This window comes from Neofelis nebulosa, chromosome 5, assembly GCF_028018385.1.
Source record: "Neofelis nebulosa isolate mNeoNeb1 chromosome 5, mNeoNeb1.pri, whole genome shotgun sequence".
NCBI classification, from domain to species: domain Eukaryota; kingdom Metazoa; phylum Chordata; class Mammalia; order Carnivora; family Felidae; genus Neofelis; species Neofelis nebulosa.
The window spans coordinates 6,569,253-6,592,150 of record NC_080786.1 but is presented as its reverse complement, the minus strand read 5'-3'; the positions used below and the strand labels follow the sequence as shown (position 1 = coordinate 6,592,150).

The 22,898-nt window shown below is 56.7% G+C and overlaps 1 protein-coding gene and 1 long non-coding RNA gene across 10 annotated transcripts in view; one reads left to right on the top strand and one right to left on the bottom strand.

Moving 5' to 3' along the window:
- SCN5A (sodium voltage-gated channel alpha subunit 5) overlaps nt 1-5,700 on the top strand; it is a 94,013-nt gene extending 88,313 nt beyond the window's left edge. For 7 of the 9 annotated variants that reach the window (XM_058729442.1, XM_058729445.1, XM_058729443.1 and 4 more), the window contains one exon: nt 2,286-4,014. In XM_058729442.1, coding sequence (XP_058585425.1) covers nt 2,286-3,517 — 1,232 coding nt within the window. In that variant the 3' untranslated portion in view covers nt 3,518-4,014. Of the gene's footprint in view, nt 1-2,285; nt 4,015-5,544 lie in introns of those variants that run through there. The other 2 variants (XM_058729447.1, XM_058729446.1) reach the window with 2 other exon arrangements.
- LOC131511608 (uncharacterized) lies at nt 3,810-5,168 on the bottom strand. The gene is made up of 2 exons (XR_009261619.1): nt 4,071-5,168; nt 3,810-4,027 (listed from the first exon to the last, which is right to left on the bottom strand). It is a non-coding gene; the product is annotated as an uncharacterized LOC131511608 (long non-coding RNA).
- Nucleotides 5,701-22,898: the final 17,198 nt, after the last annotated feature.

Genomic DNA, 22,898 nt, shown 5'->3' with positions numbered 1-22,898 from the left:
CCGCCTTATAAAGTCAGCGGTGAGACGAGGATATCAGGCAACTGGGAACGGAAGAGAGAGGATTCACACTTAGTCTGTTTGGGCTGCTCTAACCAAACACCAGACCGGCTAACTCAGAAACGACAGAAATTTATTTCTCACAGTCCTGGAGGCTGAAAGTCCACGATTAAGGCACCAGCAGGGTCATGTTTTCTGGTGAGGGTCCTTTTCCTGGTTCATAACCAGCACAGTTGCATTGAGCTACAACTCACATACCATAAGATGTACCCTTTAAAGTAGATTTAGTCGTTTTTAGTATATTCACAGAGTTGTGCGACCATCACCGCCACGCCTACTTTTAGACGACTGCCCTCACCACCAAAAGGAACTCCATACCCTTTTAGCAGCCACTCCCCATTTTCCGTCTCCCCAGCCCCTGGAAACCACTAATCTAAAAATTGGAGAGACTGCCAAGCTGGTTTCCAAAGTAGACACATTCCCGTCGTCGATGTATAATGGTTCCAGTTACTCCACGCCCTCGCCAACACTTGTTGTTGTCTTCAGTTTCTTACTATAGTCACCTCGGTGGGCACGAAGTGATAACCACGTTGAGGTTTGGGTTCACACTTCCCTAATGACTAATGACGCTGAACATCTTTTCATGTGCTCGTTGGTCATTTTCTGTGGCGTGTCTGTCTTGGTACGCAACACGGGAAATGTCTTGGAGAAGCCTCTATGCGAATCCTTCGCTCATTTTTTAGTTGGCTTATTTACGTTTTTATCGTTGAGTTGCGAGAGTTCTTTACGTCTTCCGGATACCGGTCCCTCGCCCGATACGCGATTCGCAAATACTGCCTCCCGTTCCGTGGGTTGTCTTGTCACTTTCTTGGTCATCGTCTCTCGAAGCACAAAGTCTTTCATTTTGATTAAGTCCCAATTTTTTTTTCCTCTCATCGCTCGGGCTCAGAGCCCAAACTCTTGACCCCTCCGCCGTGCAATTCTGCCACGAGGTGGCTGACTTTCCTCTTCCTGCCACGTACAGCTTTTGCCTTTGGTGAGCTCAGAGGGAAACACGGGGGCTGAGGCAGCGGCTGTCATAGCCGCAGTGGCAGAGGATGGCCGGAAGCTGGAAGTAGAGTGAGGAAATACTCTGGAAGGTCCCGGGCGAGAGTGAGGGTGAGCACGCCTGGTGGGACTAGAGAAAAGCCTTAGAGAATGCGGGATGTCAGCCGCAGCAGGGGGGCCGATGAGGGACACTCTCAGAGGCTTCAGGGAGCCCTACCGGTCCTGGTCCTTGGCCATACTGCAGAGGCTTGGTTAACGGGTCGACTTGGAGCCAGAGTGTCGGAGCCGAGTCCCAGCGTCTCACTGACTAGGTGACAACATGGGTAAGTTACCTCACTTCTCCGTTTCCTCTTCTGGAAAATGAGGATTATGGTATCAGCTGACTCCCCCCTAGGGTGCCCGGAAGGCCTAAATGGATGGATATAAAATGCTCAGCCCAGTGCCTTCTTGACAGTAAACAGGACACGTGGCAGCCAGTGACATTATCACGTGAGGAATCTGGAAAGGTCACATGGGCCAATACAAAGCAAGCGTATTTCGCTCTTTCTCCTATAACTTACATCCCTGCCTCTTCAAACTGCAAACCCAGGGTTAGTCAATAGAGACGCAGGGGTGGGAAGCCCTGGATGCGAGCAGGGTTGGGAGGGTGACAGAAGCTATCTCAGAGAGGCTGAGTTGTGACAGGTGTGGCGTGGGGGAGAACGCTGACTTCTGGGCCGGTGCTCCTTGCCCTCCAATGTGCCCGTGAATCGTCTGGGCTTATGAAAACGCAGTGGGTCCGGGGGTGGAGCTGAGATCCCACATTTGTGATAAGCTCTCGGGAGATCCCAGGGCTGCTGGCCCTCGGACCGCACTTTGAGTAATGAGAAGCTGAAAAGCCTGAGCTCGGGTCCATGCTAGGCCACCCGGATGCTGAGCAAGTCCCTTCAGACCTCAGAACCCAAGATCTAGAACATGGGCCCCGTCCAGCTCTGCTGTGCAGGTAGTCCCGGAGGACTGAGGGACGAGAGGTCTGGGAAGGCACTTTGCAAAGGATGTGGTGCTTTGGGTCCTCCTTTTGAGAATGAAAGACCAAGAGAGGTGGGGGGACGCAGGGTCCTTGCTTGCCCCGGTCAACCCAGTCCTCCTGAAATGGCCTCCTCCCCTTAGCTCCTGGCTGTACAGAGACCCCCTCCAGTGATGTGGGGCTAAAGGCAGGACAGAAGTGCATGGGTGGCCATGGTCTCTGTTGTTTCCCATAGGCACTGTGCTCTCAGACATCATCCAGAAGTACTTCTTCTCCCCAACGCTATTCCGAGTCATCCGCCTGGCCCGAATCGGCCGCATCCTCAGGCTGATCCGAGGGGCCAAGGGGATCCGCACGCTGCTCTTTGCCCTCATGATGTCCCTGCCTGCCCTCTTCAACATAGGGCTGCTGCTCTTCCTCGTCATGTTCATCTACTCCATCTTCGGCATGGCCAACTTCGCCTACGTCAAGTGGGAGGCCGGCATCGACGACATGTTCAACTTCCAGACCTTCGCCAACAGCATGCTGTGCCTCTTCCAGATCACCACGTCGGCCGGCTGGGACGGCCTCCTCAGCCCCATCCTCAACACAGGGCCCCCCTACTGCGACCCCAATCTGCCCAACAGCAACGGCTCCCGGGGGAACTGTGGGAGCCCGGCCGTGGGCATCCTCTTCTTCACCACCTACATCATCATCTCCTTCCTCATCGTGGTCAACATGTACATCGCCATCATCCTGGAGAACTTCAGCGTGGCCACGGAGGAGAGCACTGAGCCCCTGAGCGAGGACGACTTCGACATGTTCTATGAGATCTGGGAGAAGTTCGACCCGGAGGCCACCCAGTTCATCGAGTACTCGGCCCTGTCCGACTTCGCCGATGCCCTGTCTGAGCCGCTGCGCATCGCCAAGCCCAACCAGATAAGCCTCATCAACATGGACCTGCCCATGGTGAGCGGGGACCGTATCCACTGCATGGACATCCTCTTCGCCTTCACCAAGAGGGTTCTGGGTGAGTCTGGGGAGATGGACGCCCTGAAGATCCAGATGGAGGAGAAGTTCATGGCGGCCAACCCGTCCAAGATCTCCTACGAGCCCATCACCACCACGCTGCGGCGCAAGCACGAGGAGGTGTCGGCCACCATCATCCAGCGGGCCTTCCGGAGGCACCTGCTGCAGCGCTCCATGAAGCACGCCTCCTTCCTCTTCCGCCAGCAGGCAGGCAGCAGCGGCCTCTCCGAAGAGGACGCCCCCGAGCGAGAGGGCCTCATCGCCCACGTGATGAACGAGAACTTCTCCCGGCGCCGCGGCCCACCCTCCACGTCCTCCACGTCCTCTCCACCCTCCTATGACAGCGTCACCCGGGCCACCAGCGATAACCCCCAGGTGAGGGTGTCCGACTGCAGCCGCAGCGAGGACCTCGCGGACTTCCCCGCCTCCCCAGACCGGGACCGCGAGTCAATCGTGTGAGCCGCACCCCAGCCGGCCAGGACGCGCCGGGAGGCAGCCACGAGCCAGCACCCCCTGGGCCCTCCTTGCTTTGGGCTCCGGCGTGGGAGACGGGCCTCGGCCCCACGGATCGACGAGGCGGAGTTCTTTCTGTGGCCGCCACGCCGCCGGCCAGAGGCTGTTGGCCGAGCCGACCAGACGGGGCACACGCCGGTGGCCGGGTCTGGCCAGGCAGCACCCCGGCGCTCTGCGAGGCAGCGCTGTCCCAGCTGCTGAGGCGAAGTACAAAGCTGAGACTGTACGTGTCGTGAAGGGGCTTTCATAAATTTATTATATTTGATATTTTTTTACTCGGGCAAAGAACTAACGTTTTTTCCATGGACGTCGGCAGTAATTCACTCTGCCTTTTCTTCACTCCAAACGGGAGTGTCTGTGGAGCTGCTGGAGGTCTGTTCTCAAAGCAGAAGTGAAACCCAGAAGGGGTTTCCCCTGCTGCTTGGGCTGTGCTGCCAGGAGGGCCGACCCCCTTGCCTCACACGCGCGTGCACGCAGTCCACACACAGAGGCCAGACACGGGCCACGCGTGGCCCCGGCTCCCCTCAGGCACGTGTCAGGCAGAGGGGTTCTTGTCAGTGGGCGCTCACTCTGGCCTTCCGTGGTCCCCAGGGTCCTGTTTGCCGCCCGTGTTTTTATGCAGGCCATACTGGGGTCACGTCTACGAAACGGAAAAGCTTCCAGGAGGGAATGGCCCGGGTCTCAGGGCCGGTCCTGGGCACTGATGTTGCCTTTTCTTCCCAGGAGGGCCCGGTCTTCTGCAAGAGTATTAACATTAAGGTGAAGGGCACAAGGGAACCAGCCCCATGCACAGCCTGGCCCCCAGCTTATCCCAGCTCCCAAACCCGGCAGGCCCTGCCCCACAGGCCGGGAAGAGAAGTCTGAGCCCGGCACCGTTAGGGCTGAGAAGCTGAACAGGCTCCAGCCGTGTGAAGAAGGGAATCTGTTGTCATGACCAGGGCTCTCTTTCCAGACCTTTCCGCCTCTCACCTTGTGTGCGGGTGTGGGGAGGGGGGATCTCCCGCGCGGTGCCCAGCGACGCTCCAGATGGAGCAGGGAGGGCATCACGGGCCCTGTGCCGGGAAGGAAGGAGCCTTGGGGTGGTCAAACTGTTCCCTGCCCTGGGGGGAGCCTGGACTGTGGGCTTCCTTGGGGAAGAGAGCGGCGTGGCCCCGGACCAGCCACTCTGGCTCAGCCTGGGGTCCTGGTGGCACCCGCCCACGGGACAGTCCGGGGCAGGGTCCAGGCCGTCCACGGGTCTTGTGAGAAGGCCTTTTCAGGGAAAAATACTTTTTCTAGTCCAATTCCCCCCGGGGGCCTCTTCAGCTGCTGACAATCCTATTTAGCATATGCAAATCTTTTAACGCAGAGACCTGTCACCCCGCGAGTGACAGTGTTGGCTGGCGGAGCGATCCCAGCTCTCCAGCAGAGCCGCCGCCCGCCTCGCGGGGCAGCCGGGGAAGCCGGAAGCCCGCTGCCCCTAACCTACCTCGCCGAGCCGTCGGAGGGCTGGACGATCGTGAGCTCGTGGCAGTGCTGAGGGGGCATTGCCGGCGAGTCAAGTATTACGTTTCTTTTTGTCGCCCCGAGTTCCCTTGGTGGCGACCCCAGCCCCCACCCCACCCACCCGAGGGACTTCTCTTCTCCCGTGTTCCCCTTGAGTCCAGTGTGGGACGTGGTTTGACCGTCCCAGGCATACTTCTCCGAGTGGAAACCTTATTTTCGTAGCTCCCTATGCTTTGCTCCAGGCTGCGAGAGGCGTGTGCCCCTCCCCGACACTCTGTGCCCACTGCAGGGCAGGAATGCGGGTTTGGAGGCAGGCCGGCTGGCCGCCCAGCTGGCCGGAAGGGGCTGTGGTTTCATGTGTCCGAGGACGGCCCAGGAGCCCTGAGACAGGTGCCCGGGCTGTGGCCGAGGCAGGGTGAGCTAGGCCCGACTCCTTAGCTTTTAGCGTGGCTCTCTCTCTCTTTTTTTTTTTTTTTTTTTTTTTCCAGAACTGCACGATGACCAGCAGGAGGGGAGAGGAGGGTAGGAAGAGGAGGGAGCGTCAAGTGCCAGCTGTTGTCTGAGCTAATCGAGCACTTCTCACCAAACTCCGTGTATAAATAAGATACATATTTTTAAAACAAACCAATAAATGGCTTACATGACCTGGCCTGGGCTCTGTTCTTGTGTTTTGACGAGGATGGCAACCCGGGACAGCGGTGGCGGTACAGGGGGGACGGGATGAGATCCCGAGAATCACGCGGGACTTCCCATTGCTTTCCCGGGAAAACAGCTGGCAGAGTGGCCGGTCCAGGAAAAGTGGGGTCACCCCGGTCCTGCCTTCCAGGACCCCCAATCTGGGGCACTGCAGAGAAGCAGGGCCGGGATTTGGGGCTCCCACGATGGGAAGGGTCGGGAAGAGGGAGGTCATGGAGAACAGCCAGATGGTCTTTGTGTCAAGCCAGGCTTGGACCCAGGACACCGGACCCTGGCTTCCTCGCCCTCACCTCCCCCTGGCTCTTCACCACCGCCCCTGCACCCTACCGAATGCGCTCTGCGGCCAGCAGAGGCCTCCTTGTGTCTGGGTCTCTGTCCCATCTTGCGGGTCCCCTCCACAGCACCTAACTCAGCAGACAGCAGCCCCTGCTCTTCCCGGGCCTTCTGTGGCGCCAGCCCCTCCCGGCTCTCCTCCGGTCTCTGGGTTCGCCTCCCTTGGGGGCACGGCCTCCAGCATCCGCCTGAATGACCGAGGGCGTTAGGCCCTGGGCCCACTTGCAGGAAGAGGGCAGGAAACCCCCTCTGCCCCAACCCCGGCCAAGCTTTGAGTCCTGTCTTTATCTGGAGCCCAGTTTTCTCCACTGAGCCCGAGGCCGGCATATCCGGCTGCCTCCTGGGACATCCGCAAAGCCTTCAAGCCCAACCGTCCAACCTGGGCTCTTCTGTTTCATCCGGAGCATCGACTGCAGTCTCTTCCACGCCCCGTCGGCGCTGCCTTCTCCGTGTCCTGCACTGGCCGCTGCCGGGGTTGAAACCAGGGCAGCTCCTCAGGGGCCTCCCCCCCTCCGTCCTTGTCTATTCCCAACCGCTCAGCTACCACAGTGTTTTAATCCAAGATCATTCCCTCCAGGATAAAACCCTTCGCTGGCTTCCTGTTGCCTCAGGGCCCAGGCAAGCCGCGGCCGGCCCCCGGCCCCCGCCAACTTCCGTGATGTCTTCTCTCCTCAACCCCCAGGGACCCAGGCTCTTCCCCCTCACGGCCTTGCCAGCTTCTGGTTCCCTCCACCCAGAACCCTGGCCTCCTCTCCACTCAGCCCTTAGGCCTCGTCCTAACGTCACCTCCTCTGGGAGCCTTCCCTGACCATCACTTGTCCCCACTCTGGTACTTCATACCCCTCGTTGCAAACACCTGCAGAGCCCGTGTGGGAACGAACATGACGCCCGTGTCATCACACCCAGCCTTTATTTTTGTCTCTCCCTGTCCCTCTCGGTTTTATTCAGTGGAGACAATCGCCGGGGCCCCGGATGAAAACAGGGCCGATCTTGGGGCCGTTCGGCTCAGCCTGGGATAAAACAGCAGCCTCCGGCCGTGCTGTGAATGTGATCTCAGCCTGGTCCCGAGACCGCCCGATCCCACGGACAGTCGATATGGGGTGGCCGCACTGCACGCCACACAGGCAGCTGAAGGGGACTCTCCTCGGGGCTTCTGGGGGATTTTCGGAGACTCCTTGCTGGGCCATCTCCCTGCAGTTTCCTCAGCCCAGGAGGTGCGCTCTCTTCCAGGGGCCCCTGTGACCCCGACCTTTGCCCGCGGGCACCTGTGAGTCCGTCCATGGCCTCCTCCTGCCAAGCCCCTCCCTCGACCCCTCAGGCGGCCCTGCTGGGGTGGCGCCCCCAGGCCTCTCTGCCGCCCGTCACCTCTGGTTCTGGAGAAGCACTCAGAGCACCTGCTTCCTGCCCCACACACACTCTGGGGTGCGGCCATGGCCAGCCGCAGCCTGCTCCACAGCCGTCACCGGAGCAGCCGGCCCGTGACCCCTCTCCTCTGTCCCAGGCAGAGTCAGGCCCCGTCACCTGTCCACCTGCGCTTTCTCAGACCCCGAGCTTTGTCAGCGAGGCCCCGTCCTCTGTGTCTCCAACCTGCTAAAACTCTCCAAGAGGCCCCCTGCAGACCCAGGGAAGAAGTCGGCACACCCCACCGGGCCTTTTTGTACCCTCGATGGGACTGTGGGGTCCCAGCGTCCGGCATCATTTCCCTTGACAACCACCTGCGTACGAGACGGGGCTCGGCGTCCTGACACCCTCGGTGTGCGTCCCTTGGTCAAAACCGGGGCAGAAGCAGGCCACCCTAACCTCCCGTGGCACTTGTTCAGTCGTCTTTCCCCAACGGGACGGAGGCTTTCCAGGGGGCCGGCCACATCCCCGTGGCGTGGGCCACCGCCAGCTGTTTTGAGAATAAAGTCAGATTTTGGAACAGCAGCGTCTCCTCTGCGGTGAGGATTAGTGTGGTCGTGTGCGACCGGCGTTCCGGATAGGCAAGACGCCTCGGGCGGGCGCCCGCGGGGACAGCGGGCAGGGGTGGAGGGGCGGCGCCTCCCGGAAACCCCCGCGGAAACGGTGAGAACGGCCCGAGGACACGGCTCGTGGCCGGTCTGCTCCCCGTGCAGCCGGGACCTCGCGCAGCCGCCGGCCTGGCCGGAGCCCAGCCAGTGCCGGTGGAGGGAGAAAGGCTGGGACACCCACCCTGCACCGTGAAGCCTCGGCCTCGTCTCTGGCAGCCCCCGGGGTCACGGCCGCGCGGTCAAGCCCAGGCCTGGCATCTGGGCTTCCCGGGGGCCCCCCGTGTGGGGCCTCCCCCGGCTGCCCCAGGCGGCCCTTCGCCTGGCGTGGCAGGGGGCAGGCTCCCCCGGAGGGAGGTGCGAGCGGGGCCACGGCTGTCACGCGCCGTGCTGGGGTGAGGCCGGGCTCCAGGCGGCGGGCGGCTCTGAGGGACGGACGCCGGCTTCTGTGTCACGGTGAAGGCATGCGGCCCAGAGAGCTCGACCCTTGGCAGGCAGACAGATGCTCCTGGGCAGACGTCAGCTCTCACCCCGGGGCCACGGCTTCGGCAGACGCCCTGCCCCGTGCCAGCGGCGTCTCCGCCCGCGGCCACGAGACCCGAGCCCTGGTGCCCGGAGGGAGGGAGGGCAGGAGGGACAGCGACAGAGCGGGGACAGAACGGGCGCAGCCGCTGCTGGCTCGGGGAGGCCACAACGGGGTCCGCCGGCACAAGGCGTCCACACCGCTGTGCGGGGCCCTGCGCGCACGCACACGCCTGCTGCGAGCAGGTCAGCGGGAGGGTCTGCCGCACCCACCGGGCCCCTCTTCTCCCCCCGAGTCCATCCTGTCCTCGGCGCTCCCTGCCCCTTCCTCACAGGCAGTCCCACCCGCCACTCTGTGTTCCCCTGGAAGGTCAGGCACGGGGCCATCTGACTCCTCACCTACATGGGGACACACGCGGATCCACACACGTGCACACTCGAGGCACCGTAATCTGGGTCTCCACTCTGGGAGCAGCAGCGTGACATCAGGGAGATGCCTGAAATCCCTCAGATGAGCCTCAGGCTTCCTGTCGCCACCCCGCCCCCCCCCCCTCTCCCCCCTCCCACCAGGGGCCTCGGGACATTCCCAGGACAGAGGCAGGCAGACAGGCCAGAGGGGGTGGCCGAGGGCCTTTGTTCAGATATTACTCTCAAAGGCTGGTGCTGCCGAGTTCTGTCTGGGGAACCCCAGGGGGAACCATGGGGACCCTGCCCGAGGCACCCCTCTCTTGCAGGTGTCCCAAGTCAGTCTGAACGGCAGGGGTGGGGGCTGGGCCAGTTCAAGCCTAGCACGGATGACGATCACCCGGACAAGCACTTCCTCCCGTGCCAGCTCACGGGGCTGGCATCCCCGGGCGGCTGCCAGGCACCTGCTGCCGGAGAGAAAAGCCCCATCATCCCGGCCTTTGTGGAGAGACGGACTGGCTCAGATTCCAGAGAGGCGTGCGAGTGACACGGAGCCCCCCTCCCCGGATGTGGGCTGGCCGGGCAGGCGGTATGTCCTGTCCTCCTACCCTGCTCCGTGCCCAGCCTCTGTGGGCAGAGCCTCGGAGAGCGGGAGCTGGGATCCTAGGTGCAACCAGCCAGGGGGCCGAGCTTGCTGTTCCAGCACTGGCTCCTGGAGCTGTATCTCCTGGGGGACCATCTGTCGGCCACTCACCCTCCCAGGCTGCACCCCCTCTTCCTGGAATGCCAGGCACCAGGCCGGCTCTGCGTGCCCGGCTGCAGGAAGAGCCGCAGAACCGCTGAGGGCCGGGAGGGCTTGAGCAAGAAGAGAGGCCGGCTTCACAGAGATAATTGGGCCTCCTGTATCCTGCATCAATCCATCACATTTATAGTCTCCTCTCCAGACAGGAGGCGATGAGGAAATGACAGAAGCCAATAAGGCTAATAAATAAAGAGTAATAGAATAACCAGCATGTGCAGCCCAGCCCCTGAACCCCAGAGCCAGGAGCAGGGCCGAGCCACTCCCCTCTGTCTCTGTCTTGACTTCAGCCACAGGACCTAGGGGACAGTGAAACCGGTCCCCACGGCGTGGAGGATGGGGGTGGGGGACGGCCGGATTTCCAGCCGCTCAGGCCAAAACGCTTGGCGTCCTCCCTGCCTCCCCTCTCCCTCACACACACCCCACATCCAACCCAGTTGGAAATCTTGTTGGCCCTACCTTTGAACTATATCCCAATCCAAACACCTCTCAACACTGCCACCGCCACCATGCTGGTCTGAGCTCTGCCTGGATTGATACAAGGGCCTCCCAGCTGGTCCTGGCCCCAGACCGCTCCTGACACAGCAGCCATTCGGATCGCGAATGCTCAGCACAGAGCCCCCAGGGACCCCTTGCGCTCAGACCACAAACAGCCGGAGCCCTAGGCAGCCCTCCGTAACACACCCCTGCCCCCCAGTGCCTGTCTGAGCCATCCACAGCCGTGTCCCTTACTCCGCGTCAGCCACACGGCTCCTTGCTAGTTCCTCCAGCAAGGCTGAGTGCTCCTCGCCTGGGGACTTCAGCATGGACTGTCCCCTGCCTGTCACCCTCTTCTCCCAGAGAGCAGCGTGGCCCTCCCTTCCCTCACGTCTCTTCTGTCTCTTTTGCAGTGAAGCAGCCAAGACCATCCTATTTTCTACCCTCTGCGGCCCACCGTTTTTATACTTGATTCAGGTTCGGGGAGGTATGATTTACACACGATAAAATTCACCCACTGAAATGCACGGTCTGATGAGTTTGACGAACGCATAAGCAGTAGAGTCACCACCAAAATCACTCTATCAAACATTTCCATCGTTCCAAGGAGGTCCCCCCACCCTCGTCTCTGGCAACCGCTGAGCTCTTTTCTGTTCCTACAGATCTGCTTTCTCTGGGCAGTTGGTACAAAAAGAATAATACTGCGCGTACCCCGTCGTGTCCGGCTGCTGCCACCCAGCACGGGGCACGTGAGCCTCGGCCATGCTGTTCGCGTCGTCAGCTCCTTTCCAGCGAACGGTGCTCCGTTACATGGATGTGCCACGGCTTAGTTTGCGTTCAATAGCTGGTGTAAACATTTGGGGTGTTTACAAGGTTTTGTCGTCATGAATGAAGTTGCTCTGAACATTCGTATACGGGTGTTTGCGTGGACACATTTTTTTAACCTCTTGGGTAGATCCCTAGAAATCGAATCCCAGGGTCCCACGATCAGCGTATGTTTGACTCTGCACGTTAGCAAACGCTTTCCAAAGCGCGTGCGCGGGTTTTCACCCCTACCGGCAACTGAGAGCCCCTGGTGCCCGACTCCATATCCACGCCACCGTCTGGTATTGTCAGTCTTCCTATTCTTTTCTTTAATTTTGGCCCTTGGAGTGGGTGTGGCCTGTAATTTTAATTTGCCTTTCCCTGATGACTGATGACGTGGAATATCCCTTCATGGCTTATTGGTCCTTGTCCCTTCTTTGGTGGAATGTCTGCCACTGTAGGTAAGGAGCTCTCAACAAACGCTCTACTTATCGACATCATTATCTGAAGGAGCGAAGCCCCCCGGTCGGCGTGGCCACAACCTGTTGCTCTGCCTGGGCGGAAGCAGGAATGTGTGGTCCAGAGTCTGGTCTCCCGTTTCCTCATCTGTGAGATGGGCGGAACAGGAACGTGAAGGGTGGGGTAAATTAGGATGTGCGGAGAGCTTACAGCGATCTCAGGTACAGAGTCAGCGCCTCATAAAAGTCTAGCGTGGTGATGACAGGTATTGTCCCTAAGCAACCCCCAGACAACTTGCTCCTGTCAATGCCATCGCCCTCCCCAGAGCCCTAGGTTTTCTCTGCGAGGGGTTGGGACCATCCCTAAGGCCCTTCTGCGATTCCGAGCTGTTCTCTGCTGACACACCTCTCTCAGGTCCCTTCCTCCACCCAGGGGCACCCTCCAACGGCCACGCACCCCTGGGACCCTCATCACACACACAACACCGCAGAACGGCCTGGGGACAGCTTCTTGGTCACCAGTGAGAGGGCCCGCAAGAAACGGGAAGGACTCTAAGGAATAGCCAGACGACAGATGACGCCAGACAGGACAACAGGCCCTGGGAGGCCGAGGAATGTGGTATGGCCTTGCAGGGATGCCACGCCTGCCCCACAGGGGCTCAGCATGTTCTCCCCCCTGTCCCCCTCCTGCCCCAGCCCTCTCCTCGGCTCAGTTCCAGAGCCAGGCCACCAGGCTTCCCCATGAGCCCGCCCTCGCCCCAAGTGACCTCTGGAGGAGAGCTGGGCCCCCTTCCCCAGACAGGAGCAGGACAAGAGTGACCGGGAAAGCAGACCACCCAGGTCTGGGGCCCGAGCCAGGGCGCCATGGGGAGTGAGGAGGAGGGGCTGAGAGAAGGCCCAGCAGGCCAGGTCCTGCCTGCCAGGCCGGTGGCTGGCAAAGCTTCAAAGGCTTAGGGGCCGGTGGCCAGAGCAGGGAGGATACGAGGCAGTGAGGGGCAGGGGTGCAGGAGGGGAATCTCTGCCGTGCCCCCGCCCCGCCCCGCCCAGTCACTTCCACCGGGCAAGCTCTTCAGGCTCATTGTCACCGCAGTTGTGGGTAGCCCTGCCCAGCCACCAGCCCCCCGCCAAGACCGCCCTGGTACCCTGCTCATGCCCTCCTCCCCCCAGGATGACTCATCACCTCAGAGCTGTGCCCTCACCACAAGCCTGCTGTCAGGCCCCAGCCACATGGCCCCCCGAGCCAATTTCTTGGCTCCCAGGCCCCAGCTGAAGACCACCCAGCCCCAAGGAAAGCCTCACCATGAAGCCCCGTGCCAACCCTACGGGGGTATGACCGAGCCATCCCCGCTTTCTCCTGTGGAGACCACCATGTTTGCAGGATAAACAAAAGCTGAGCAGTGGCCAAGGCCCAGCCAGCAGGGCGGACTCCAGGAGCGAGTGTCAGTAGGCCTCAGAGCCAAAGGCGGTCTCCCCTTCCTCACTCACTCCCACTGATGTCGGCCGACACACAGGACCAGCTGGGGAAGCTGTGACATCTGTCCAGTCCTCCTTTAGCAAACACGCACTGAGCATCTTACAGATGCTGGAGTCCTAATCACGAGCAGAAGCAGACAAGGCCTCTGTCCTCATGTAACTCACAATCGAGCCGGGAAGACAGATGTTAACCTCAAAAGCCACAAACGAGGGCCGTTCAATAGTGACAAAACTGGGTGTTGCTGGGAGGCAGGGGGGAGAGTACTAATTATGTCCGGGCGGTGGAGTCGGGGAAGACCCCTAGTGAAGGCATGGCATTTTTGTTTTCCCGAGATGGGTACTTGCAGGCAGAGGGAGGAGCGAATGTGAAGGTCTGGATGTAGAAGGAATGTGGCCCCTTCCAGAAGGGAAGATGGCCCCTGTGGCTGGACCCAGAGAGTGAGAGGGAGTCCCTCCCGGGAAAGGAGTCAGACGTGCCCCTGGGGCACCGTGGAGCTGTCCAAGAGGCTTTCGGTCTGTGCTTTGTATTATTTGCGGAAGGGCCTGACTGCTAAATGGGTTGAACTTCGGTAAGGCTTACTAATTTAATAAGACTCCGTCCGCCTCCTGCCCTGAGGGAAAGTTTTGTGGGAGGCCAGAGCGAATGGCGAAAATAGGTCGGGGGGGCCTCTGTCAGGAGAGACTATGGTAGCTTGAACCGCGATGAGCACTGTGGAGAGTGAGAGATTCGGGAGCTGTTTAGGATGCAACATGGTGAGACAGAGCACCCAAGAGTGGGTGAGGAGGCTTCCTTGGGGAAGGTGCCACGGGAGCTTCCTCAGGTCCCCTCCTGAGCTGGCTCTCAGGCCTCCTCCATCTGCCCCAGGGAGCACTTGGCAAGTAGCATGGATAATTCATCGGGGGCTTATTCCATTTAGGAATTAGTTCTAGGCCCCATCTTCCCTAATTCTGTCCTATATCCACCATAAGCAGCATGAGCTCAAAAAGACAGCATGTTCCCAGTACCTGCTTGAGGCAGTCACACATCGCCAGTGACGGGAAAAATGTTGGCTTCCCCGGGGACTGTGAAGGCACCTGTATGAACTGCCCCCCCCCCCCCCGCCCCGCCAGCCCCCTGCCTGAACTGCCCCAGAGCACAGAGCGCAAAGGTGGCCTCAGGCGGCTTTCAATTTTTTCTATTAACCAATCAAGGATTTACATGACATATCCCCCCTTGAGGGAACTTTGCCTTCAGCTTGAATTGTTTAAAAAACACAATAGGATTTGGGGTCTCCAGCACTGCCACATCACTATCAAGGGCACTCAGGCACCTCACAGGGCCCAGCCCAGGATACCAGAAGATAGTACCATTCCTCAAAGTCAAGGGGAGCCGGGTGGGGGCCCCTACTTTAACTCCCCTCTAGGCGATGGTCCTGTGGATAAATAACCCCAGTCCCTAGTTGAGAGCACAGGCAGAATCTCAGCAAGGCGGGGCCTCTAGAATTCCAGAAAGAAGCTTCACTCCGTGCCGAAGTCAGCCCTACCCCATGAAACACAGGCGGGCCCTTGCTGTAAACCTCAGCCACCACCCCAGACTCCCGCTGTCCTCGGGATAATTTCATTGCCGAAGGCTGTGGCCCCAGGTCTTTACGGCGGGCACCCTGCTTCTACCCCAGCAGATCGCCTTCCCTTCTCATCTCAAGAAGGAGCAGCTGGATATTTTCTTCCCTTCTGGAAGCTTGGACTTCTTCTGTAAATTGACGCGTTTCCTCCAGGGGCCAGCGTTGCATACCAGCGCTCTCAGGGAGGGGAAGACTCGGATCTAGTCTCAAAACAGTTAACTAACTCCTAAGTGGGGGCCCCTGGCTACCCCGCTCACCCTACATTTGTGTCACGGAGAAAGCCAGTCAAGTGGCCTTCACTGGACTCCAGGCATTTTCCTTTAAATTCTACCGGTACCTGCTACCTATGGACGCAGCAAGTGGGCTGTACTGGGCAATTACTCTTCCCTGCTGGCCCCAGAACCCTGAGGAGGCTTATTAGAGAGCTGACCTCCAACAGTACCCCCTCCCAGCCTCAACACAGGCTTTGGTCTAAGTGTTTTTCATGCAGGAAAAAGGAAAGTTTCCAGGTGGAAATCTTCCAAATGTGTCTTCCCCAATCACCTTGTCACCGGACTGTTCTAAGCAAAAACTTTCTCATAAATTATCTTTGCCTTTGGCTGTTCACACACAAAGGTCACATAGTTGTCTGCCTCTGATATCACACACGTAGCTGGGGAAATGGTTTCAGAGGTTCCCACAGCTGGAATCTCCGGAGGAATTCTGACCAAGAAAGGGGAGATGAGGTCACGATGAAGAGGGACAGAAGGAAAAAGCAGGCGGGCAAGACTCAGACAGTTAGAGAGGGAGAGGGGACTCTCTCCCTCTCTGGGTCGTCTCGCTCCTTTCCCCCTTCCATCTCTGATTTGCAGCTTCCTCAGCGCTCCCCCCACCAACCCATCCAAGTGAACAGACGATAAAAGCAGTTAACCAGAAGCAATAATACACCAGCGTCACTGAGCACACGCAGCACCCAAATCTTTGTTTGTAAATACTATTCTCCATTAAAAAACGGGACTCCTTGGTGGAGTGGCTGATTCACTGTTAGACCAGAGAAAATAGAAGATGGCCCGGAGCATCTAGTGTCAGAAGATAAGTTGGGGCGCCTGGGTGGCTCCGTTGATTGAGCATCTGACTCTTGATTTTGGCTCAGGTCATGATCCCAGGGTTGTGAGATTGAGCCCCATGTCAGGCTCTGGGCTGATTGTGGAGACTGCTTGGGATTCTCTCTCTCTCTCTCTCTCTCTCTCACACACACACACACACACACACAAATTAAAAAAGAAAAAAAAAAGGTAAAAGAGTGCTCAAAGACTGGCCAAATGCCAAAAGACACAGGAACCAGTTTGGGCTGATTAGTGACTTTGGAAGGAATGATGGAGATTAAAATCACCAATGGATGAAAACTAGTGGGCAAAAGTATTTCTCACGGTTACTTTTTAATTGTGAAGAGAAGACAGCAGTTGTACTCAGGGAGAATTTGGCGCATGCCACGTAAACCGAATGACCAGAGGCAACACCTCTAACAAATGGACAATTGGACACTGGGAGCCTCCCCATGTGGTACTCTGAGAAAGACAGTGTCACCTTCATGGCGATCTTGCCAAAATGCATAACCTAAAACTAACAATGAGGAGGGGCGCCTGGGTGGCGCAGTCGGTTAAGCGTCCGACTTCAGCCAGGTCACGATCTCGCAGTCCGTGAGTTCGAGCCCCGCGTCAGGCTCTGGGCTGATGGCTCGGAGCCTGGAGCCTGTTTCCGATTCTGTGTCTCCCTCTCTCTCTGCCCCTCCCCCGTTCATGCTCTGTCTCTCTCTGTCCCAAAAATAAATAAAAAACGTTGAAAAAAAAATTTAAAAAAAAAAAAAAAAAAAAAAAAAAACTAACAATGAGGAAAGAACAAAACAGAATTTGAGCAACATCATTCCACAAAATAACCGGCATGAACTCTTCAAAAATTTCAAGTTCACGAAACACAGAGAGGCTGAAGAATTTACCCAGATTAAAGCAGGCTACAGAAACAGGACAACTAAATGCAGTGGGTGACCCTGGAACAGGAAAAAAAACAGACATAAAGGAGATGTGATTGAGATAACGGATGAAATTTGAATATGGACTGTGGATTAGTAACAGAATTATAGCAATATTAAATTTTCTGTTTTTGATAACTGTATTGTGGTTTTGTAAACAATACACACTGAGTTATTTCAGGCTAAAAAGACATGGTATCTTCAACTTACTCTCAGGTGATTCAGAAAAAAAAATGTGTATGTGTGTATGTGTCTAATGTAGAGTGTATTATATGCACACAAATGCACAGAGAGAATAAAATAAATGGGCAAAATATGAATAATATACGAATGATATATGGGAATTGCCTGCAACTCTTCTGTAAATTTGAAATTATGTTAAAATGAAATTTACATAGATCATAACAATGGCCAACAATTACATGTCACTTACTCTGCCCTGGGCACTGTTCAAATACTTTATGTGGATCAACTCGATACTTAGAGTCCTACAAGGTGCGTTCTGCAGTTTGCCCAAGCTCCCTACCTGGTAAGACAGCAGAGCAGGGATCCTACACCAGGCCAATCCGCCTGGCTCCAGCGTCCGTGCTCTCAGCCAGTGTTAGAGAACAAGCACCCTTTACACACTCACACACACACACACACACACACACACACACACACACACGGGCTGCCTGGCACAGAATGGTTACAACCTGAGAATCAAAATAATCTTCAGGTGTGAACTCAGAAGAGAGCCTTTGAGACAATAGAAGGCAGTTTAGCGCCTTGGGTTTGGGGCGTGCACAAAGACCCTCCTCGGGGGTCCAGGGAGTGCCCTGGACTTTCTGTGGCCCCTGCTCAGTCCTATTTGCCTTTCTGTCCCCTTTCCCAGAGCCCCAAGCCCTGCGTCTCTTCCCCTAGCCTTCCCTGCTCTCCCAGCCCCGATGCCCACCAATGCAGAAATCAGGGATTTCTGGCCTTGGCCTTCTGAACATTGGCTGGGGCCAGACGGAGCAGTGACCCCAAAGCCAAGGTGGAGGGAGCACGACTGAAAGCTGATGGCCACAGGGACTGGAGGAGACCGGACGAGAAGACACTCCTCCTCAAGGAGGAGTAGACTTGAGGCGTGCCCTGCGATAAACGGGGGTTGCCAGGCCTCAGCACCACGGTCACCGCAGGAGCAGGCTTGGCTGGGGGTGGCCATCCTCCTCGGCACTTAGCCACAAGATAGAAGGAGGTCTGTCCCCTACCACCCTGAGGAGGCTCAGGCCTCACGGGCAGGGACAGAGTCACAAAGCCCAAGCGGGGCCGAGCGTCAGGAGGAGGCTCAGGAGTTGGGCCTGTCCGGTCCGGCAGGGAAATGGTGGGGGGGGGGGGGGGGGGGGGGAATGAGATGCTGACGTCTGAATTCAGAAGTGGAGCGGACCCCGCCATCCCCTCCCTGCTGAAGGGCCTGTCACAAGGCGGCCGTGGCTCACACCTGCTTATCAGGGCCGGGGTGTGGAGAGGGTGTCGGGGACGGGAGATAGGGCTGGGACAGGGCTGTCCTCACCGGCCTGCACTGCCTCCCTCATTCACACCTCCTCAGAGGCCCCCCAGTGCACTTATCCGCCGCAGCCTCCAGCCTCCAGCCTCCGTCAGCATGCCTCCCACAAGCCGCCGCTGCAGGCTGCCTTTCTTGAAGGAGTACTCCACCCTGGACAGTTCAGACACCAAACAGGGAGGGACCCTGGAGACCATCTAGGGAGGAGATGCCGCTCACCTAAAACCCTACTGCACGCACACATAGGAGCCAGAGTTAGGCTCTGACCCTAGACCAGAGCGCAGAAGGGTCTGAGCCTTCGCCTGGAGCCCCGTGAGGCAGGGATCCAGGGCCACGGTGAAGGGGGAGTGAGAGGGACGGTCATCCGGAGGAGCGCCATGCCTCATGTACATTGCCTCCAGCACACTGCCCTGGAGCCCGCTGCCTGGATGGACGGCAGCGGATGGCAAGGGATTAAAGGCTCCTTCTGAAGGGCAGAGAGGGGCAGAGAGATGGGGGCACAAAGCACATGAAGCGGGAGGCCGGTGGGAGAAGTCAGGGGCCCGGTGTAGGTGGTGGTAGGAAAGGAAAACATTTGTTCTGCCTGGTGGCCTTGGGCCCCAGCTGTGCCCTGGCCTTGGAGGAGCTGGGGAAGCTCAGCAAAGTCAAAGCCACTGCCTGCCCCTTCCCCTCGCTCCGCTCATAGCCTTAGAGGTCATTTGGGTGGAAAGGCCCGTGACCAGAGAGGCGGGACAGTTCAACTCATGCCTGCGGAGGAACCAGGGCTGAGCGGGGAGGGAGGGAGGAAATGGAAATAATTCCAAGATCCTGGTTTGGGGGAGGGGAAAGGGCGGGATTCCACACCTGCACACAGCTGGAAGACCTAATTTTAGCTCTGCTTCCCCAGGCCCAAACACACAAAAGCCCCTGCTCATACTCTGCCTGCCAACCCCTTGCTCCCATCTTTGCAGCAGGGAGGGCTGCCTCACACCAGACACCAGGCCCTGCAGAGCCTGAAGAAGGGTGCTGTGGGGAGTGCCCCGGACACCCAACCTCCTGGAAGCAGTGCTCGGCACCCGGGGTGTTATGTTATCAGAGACACAGGCCCCTGCTCTGCTCTGCTCACTCCGGACGGGCAAGCACAGAACCAGGGCCTTGGCGGGAGACTAGTACATGTACCTTCCTGCCTCCTCCGAGCCACCTTCCCCACAGCCGTCCTCACTGTCCTCATCTGGTCTAACTGGTCCCCAATGGGACCAGCCGCACCCTAGTCCTTACCTTTCCTGGGTCCCCCCACAGAGACAATGAGCACACGGGACTCAAGCAGGATTGTCTCAACTTTGCAGTTTTGGCAACTGCAAAACATCTTTCGAGCATGTGCTATTTGCAGAACCCTCTGGAGGCCCCAGAAAGGAGCCGACTGCATCATTTGTCTGCTTCTAGGAAGTTAGCAGGGCCTCACAGGGCTAAGATGAGTAAATGCATGAATGACCGACTTACAAAGCAAATTAAAAGAACTGCAACAGCCTTGTGGGGTGGAGGGCACACTATCAGACTGAGAGCCAGAAAACCTTCCTAAGTCATACGCTCCTGGAGCCTGTTTCCTCATTTGTGAAATGGGATGAAGAGTAGCTATTCGAATGGTGCACTGAGTAAGTTCCCATGTGAAAGCACTTTGGAGACTGCAAAGCAGTGACATAGTCAAAGAGCTGGTAGCAACACATTACACAGTCTCAGGATTGGGGAGAGACAGAATTGCTTCCACCTGGTCCAGAGCTTAACGCCATATTAAGGTCAGGCTGTGCCCTTCACCTTCTCAGGACAGGATGACCTTCATCAGTTACGGTCTTGGTCGGTTCCAGCTGCGATAACGGCATCCTTAAGACTGGGTGGTTTACAAACGCATTTTTCTCACAGTTCTGGAGGCTAGGAAGTCCAAGATCAAGGTGCTGGCAGATTCAGTGTCTGGTGAGAGCCCACTTTCTGCTTTGGCATTCATCTGTAGTGTTCTCACATGACAGAGGGGCAAAGGAGCTCTCTGGAGTCATTAATCCCATTCTTGAGGGCGGAGCTATTCACCCTCCAAAGGCTCCACCTCCTAATACCATTGCACTTGGGGATAAGATTTCAAGAATGAGTTTGGGGGGGGGGGGGGACACAAACATGGTCTATGGTCACTGATAACAGGAATTCATAGTAACTGGCTACCATTTATTGAGGGCTTGCCAAGGTACATGTTAGCTTATTCAGTCCTCAAACAATCCTGCCAGTCATCCTCCACCTGTTCTCGGATCAGGAACCTGGTTTGGAAGGATAAACGAGGGCAGTTGCAGAAGGCTGCCCAGTCGGTAGGTGGGAAGGTGGGATGAGGACCCAAGTGCGCCTCGCCTCCCTACACACAGCAGGTGTCCCGAGTGCTGGCCCAGCCGTGCCGTGTGCAGCAAGAAGATTCAGTGGGCACTCTTACTGTCCTGGAGTGACAGCATTGTGCGACTTAGTGTTGCTTTCCCTTTTAAAGACATAGAAGAGAACTGAACTTAGAAAACATCAGAACACATTATTATCATCCGAATCCTACTGGGCGAGTGTGTGAAGGTTGCCATATAAAATGTTTACCAAAGGGATCTTCCCTGGCTCTGTCTCCTTCGATGTTTTTAACAGGCCCGTTGAAGGCTTGTTTATCCAATCTGCAATCTCAAAGCTGGGAGGCAGAGCTAACGTGTCAGATGGCCAAATCAGCATCATCAGGAATGCGAACTCACTCAAGATGGGTAGAAACTACACTAAAACGAAATCTTAACAGTAGGGCATGCACACAACCCCACATTTGCGTTCCAAAACTTGACTGAGTGCATGATGGGAAAGTGACGTGACAGTAGACCACGTGAAAAAGACCTGAAGCAGGTGGCTGGAGCGAGTTCCATCTGGACCGATGGTACAGGAAGAGAAGTGGAGTGTCCCTAACAAGGGAGCACTGAATTCAGCACTGCTATCACCGCATCTGATGCTTTGCCCAGACGTGGCTGCCACACCGTAAGGCCATGTAACATGATGGTGGTGGGTCTGAAAGGGGTTTGTTATCTCTAAAGGACCATCAGCTGAAAGCAGATGCCAGCCAGCTCTGTGTAGCCTGGGATGGCCACTGGGGCCTGTCACTGATCAGTGAGTTACAGGGACAGTTTCAGCTTAATGTTATGAAGCTCAATAATAAAGGAAATTGGGTACTTGGGGACCCAAAGCGATAAAAGAAATTTCTCCCTTGATACTCATGAGCTCGTAGACCACCTTTCAGAGGATTCCTATCTAGGGAACATGTTTGTTGGGGGAGAGTGACAGCAAAATGGGGCATGGTCTGGTTCCAAATCTTGGGAGAATCATCAGAATTACCACCGTTGCTTCTTTAAAAAATATAGACTCCAGGGGCGCCTGGGTGGCTCAGTCGGTTAGGCATTTGACTCTTGATTCCAGCTCAGGTCATGATCCCAGGGTTGTGGGATGCATGCTGAGCATGGAGCCTGCTTAAGATTCTCCTTCTCTCTCTCTCCCCCCACCCCAACCCCTGTCTCCCATTCACAGTCTTTTAAAAGAACTTAATCTTCAGGGTAGCTTGTGAAGTAGCCATCAAGTGCACCATTCTACACACTGGGAGTTTTGGGCCAAGCTCCTGGCTAAGTACAAAGGCTTGAAATGGGATAAAATACTGCAGCTAGAGGAGGTGTAGGCCAAACTAAGGGTGAGTCTGGAAGAAATGCTGAGGATCGCAGAAGATGTTCTTCACCTTGAACCCTATAGCCCTGAAGAGGTCTACAGGTGTCTGGGAATGAGCCTGCAGGAGCTTTGAACCCAAATTCTAAGCCCGAACACTCAAGACGTGCTCATCTTCAAACTCCACCAGCGGGCAAAGCACGTGTACAGCAAGGCTGTACGGGTGCTCCAGCTTAAGATTCGTGAAGAAGCACCTGACAACATGGTCCAGCTCCTGGTGGTTAATGAACTGGAGCCACGTGAGCTGCCGGGACATGTCCGAGTGCAGTTGCCCTGAGCTGGACCAGCTGGTGGACATCTGTTGGAAGTTTGGGGCTCAAGGGTCACAACTCACTGGAGCACTCTCTCTCGAAGCGCTCTCTTTGAAGCTCACTGGGAAGAACGTTCTAGATTAACAAAGACTACACATGACAACAAAATACAATAATCAAATCTTGACTGAGACATGGATATTCAAAACAAAAGTGTAAGACTTTTGGGGAAAACCTAGGTGAATGTTAAGACACTGTTCATTAGATGATACTGAATTCTTGATAATTTTCTTACAGATATGATAACAGCATTCTGGAACTATAGGGGGAAAGTCTTTATTCTTAGGTAATACCGGCCAAAGTATTAAAGAATAAAGTGTCATGTCTACAACTTCTTTTTTTAACCAAACAATTACTTTTATTTTTTTTAATGTTTTTTTTTTTTTTTTTTTTTTTGAGAGAGCAAGAGACAGAGAGCAAGCAGGGGAGGGGGCAGAGAAAGGGGGAGACACAGAATCCGAAGCAGGCTCCAGGCTCCAAGCTGTCAGCACAGAGCCTGACCCGGGGCTCGAACTCACCAACTGCAAGATCATCACCTAAGCCAAAGTTGGGACACTTAACTGACTGAGCCACCCAGGTGCCTCCCCCCCCCCCCCAAGAACTACTTTTAAATGGTTCGAGAAAAAGAGAAAGCAAATGGGACAAAATATCAAGGGAGAGAGCATTCTGTACTCTCCCCT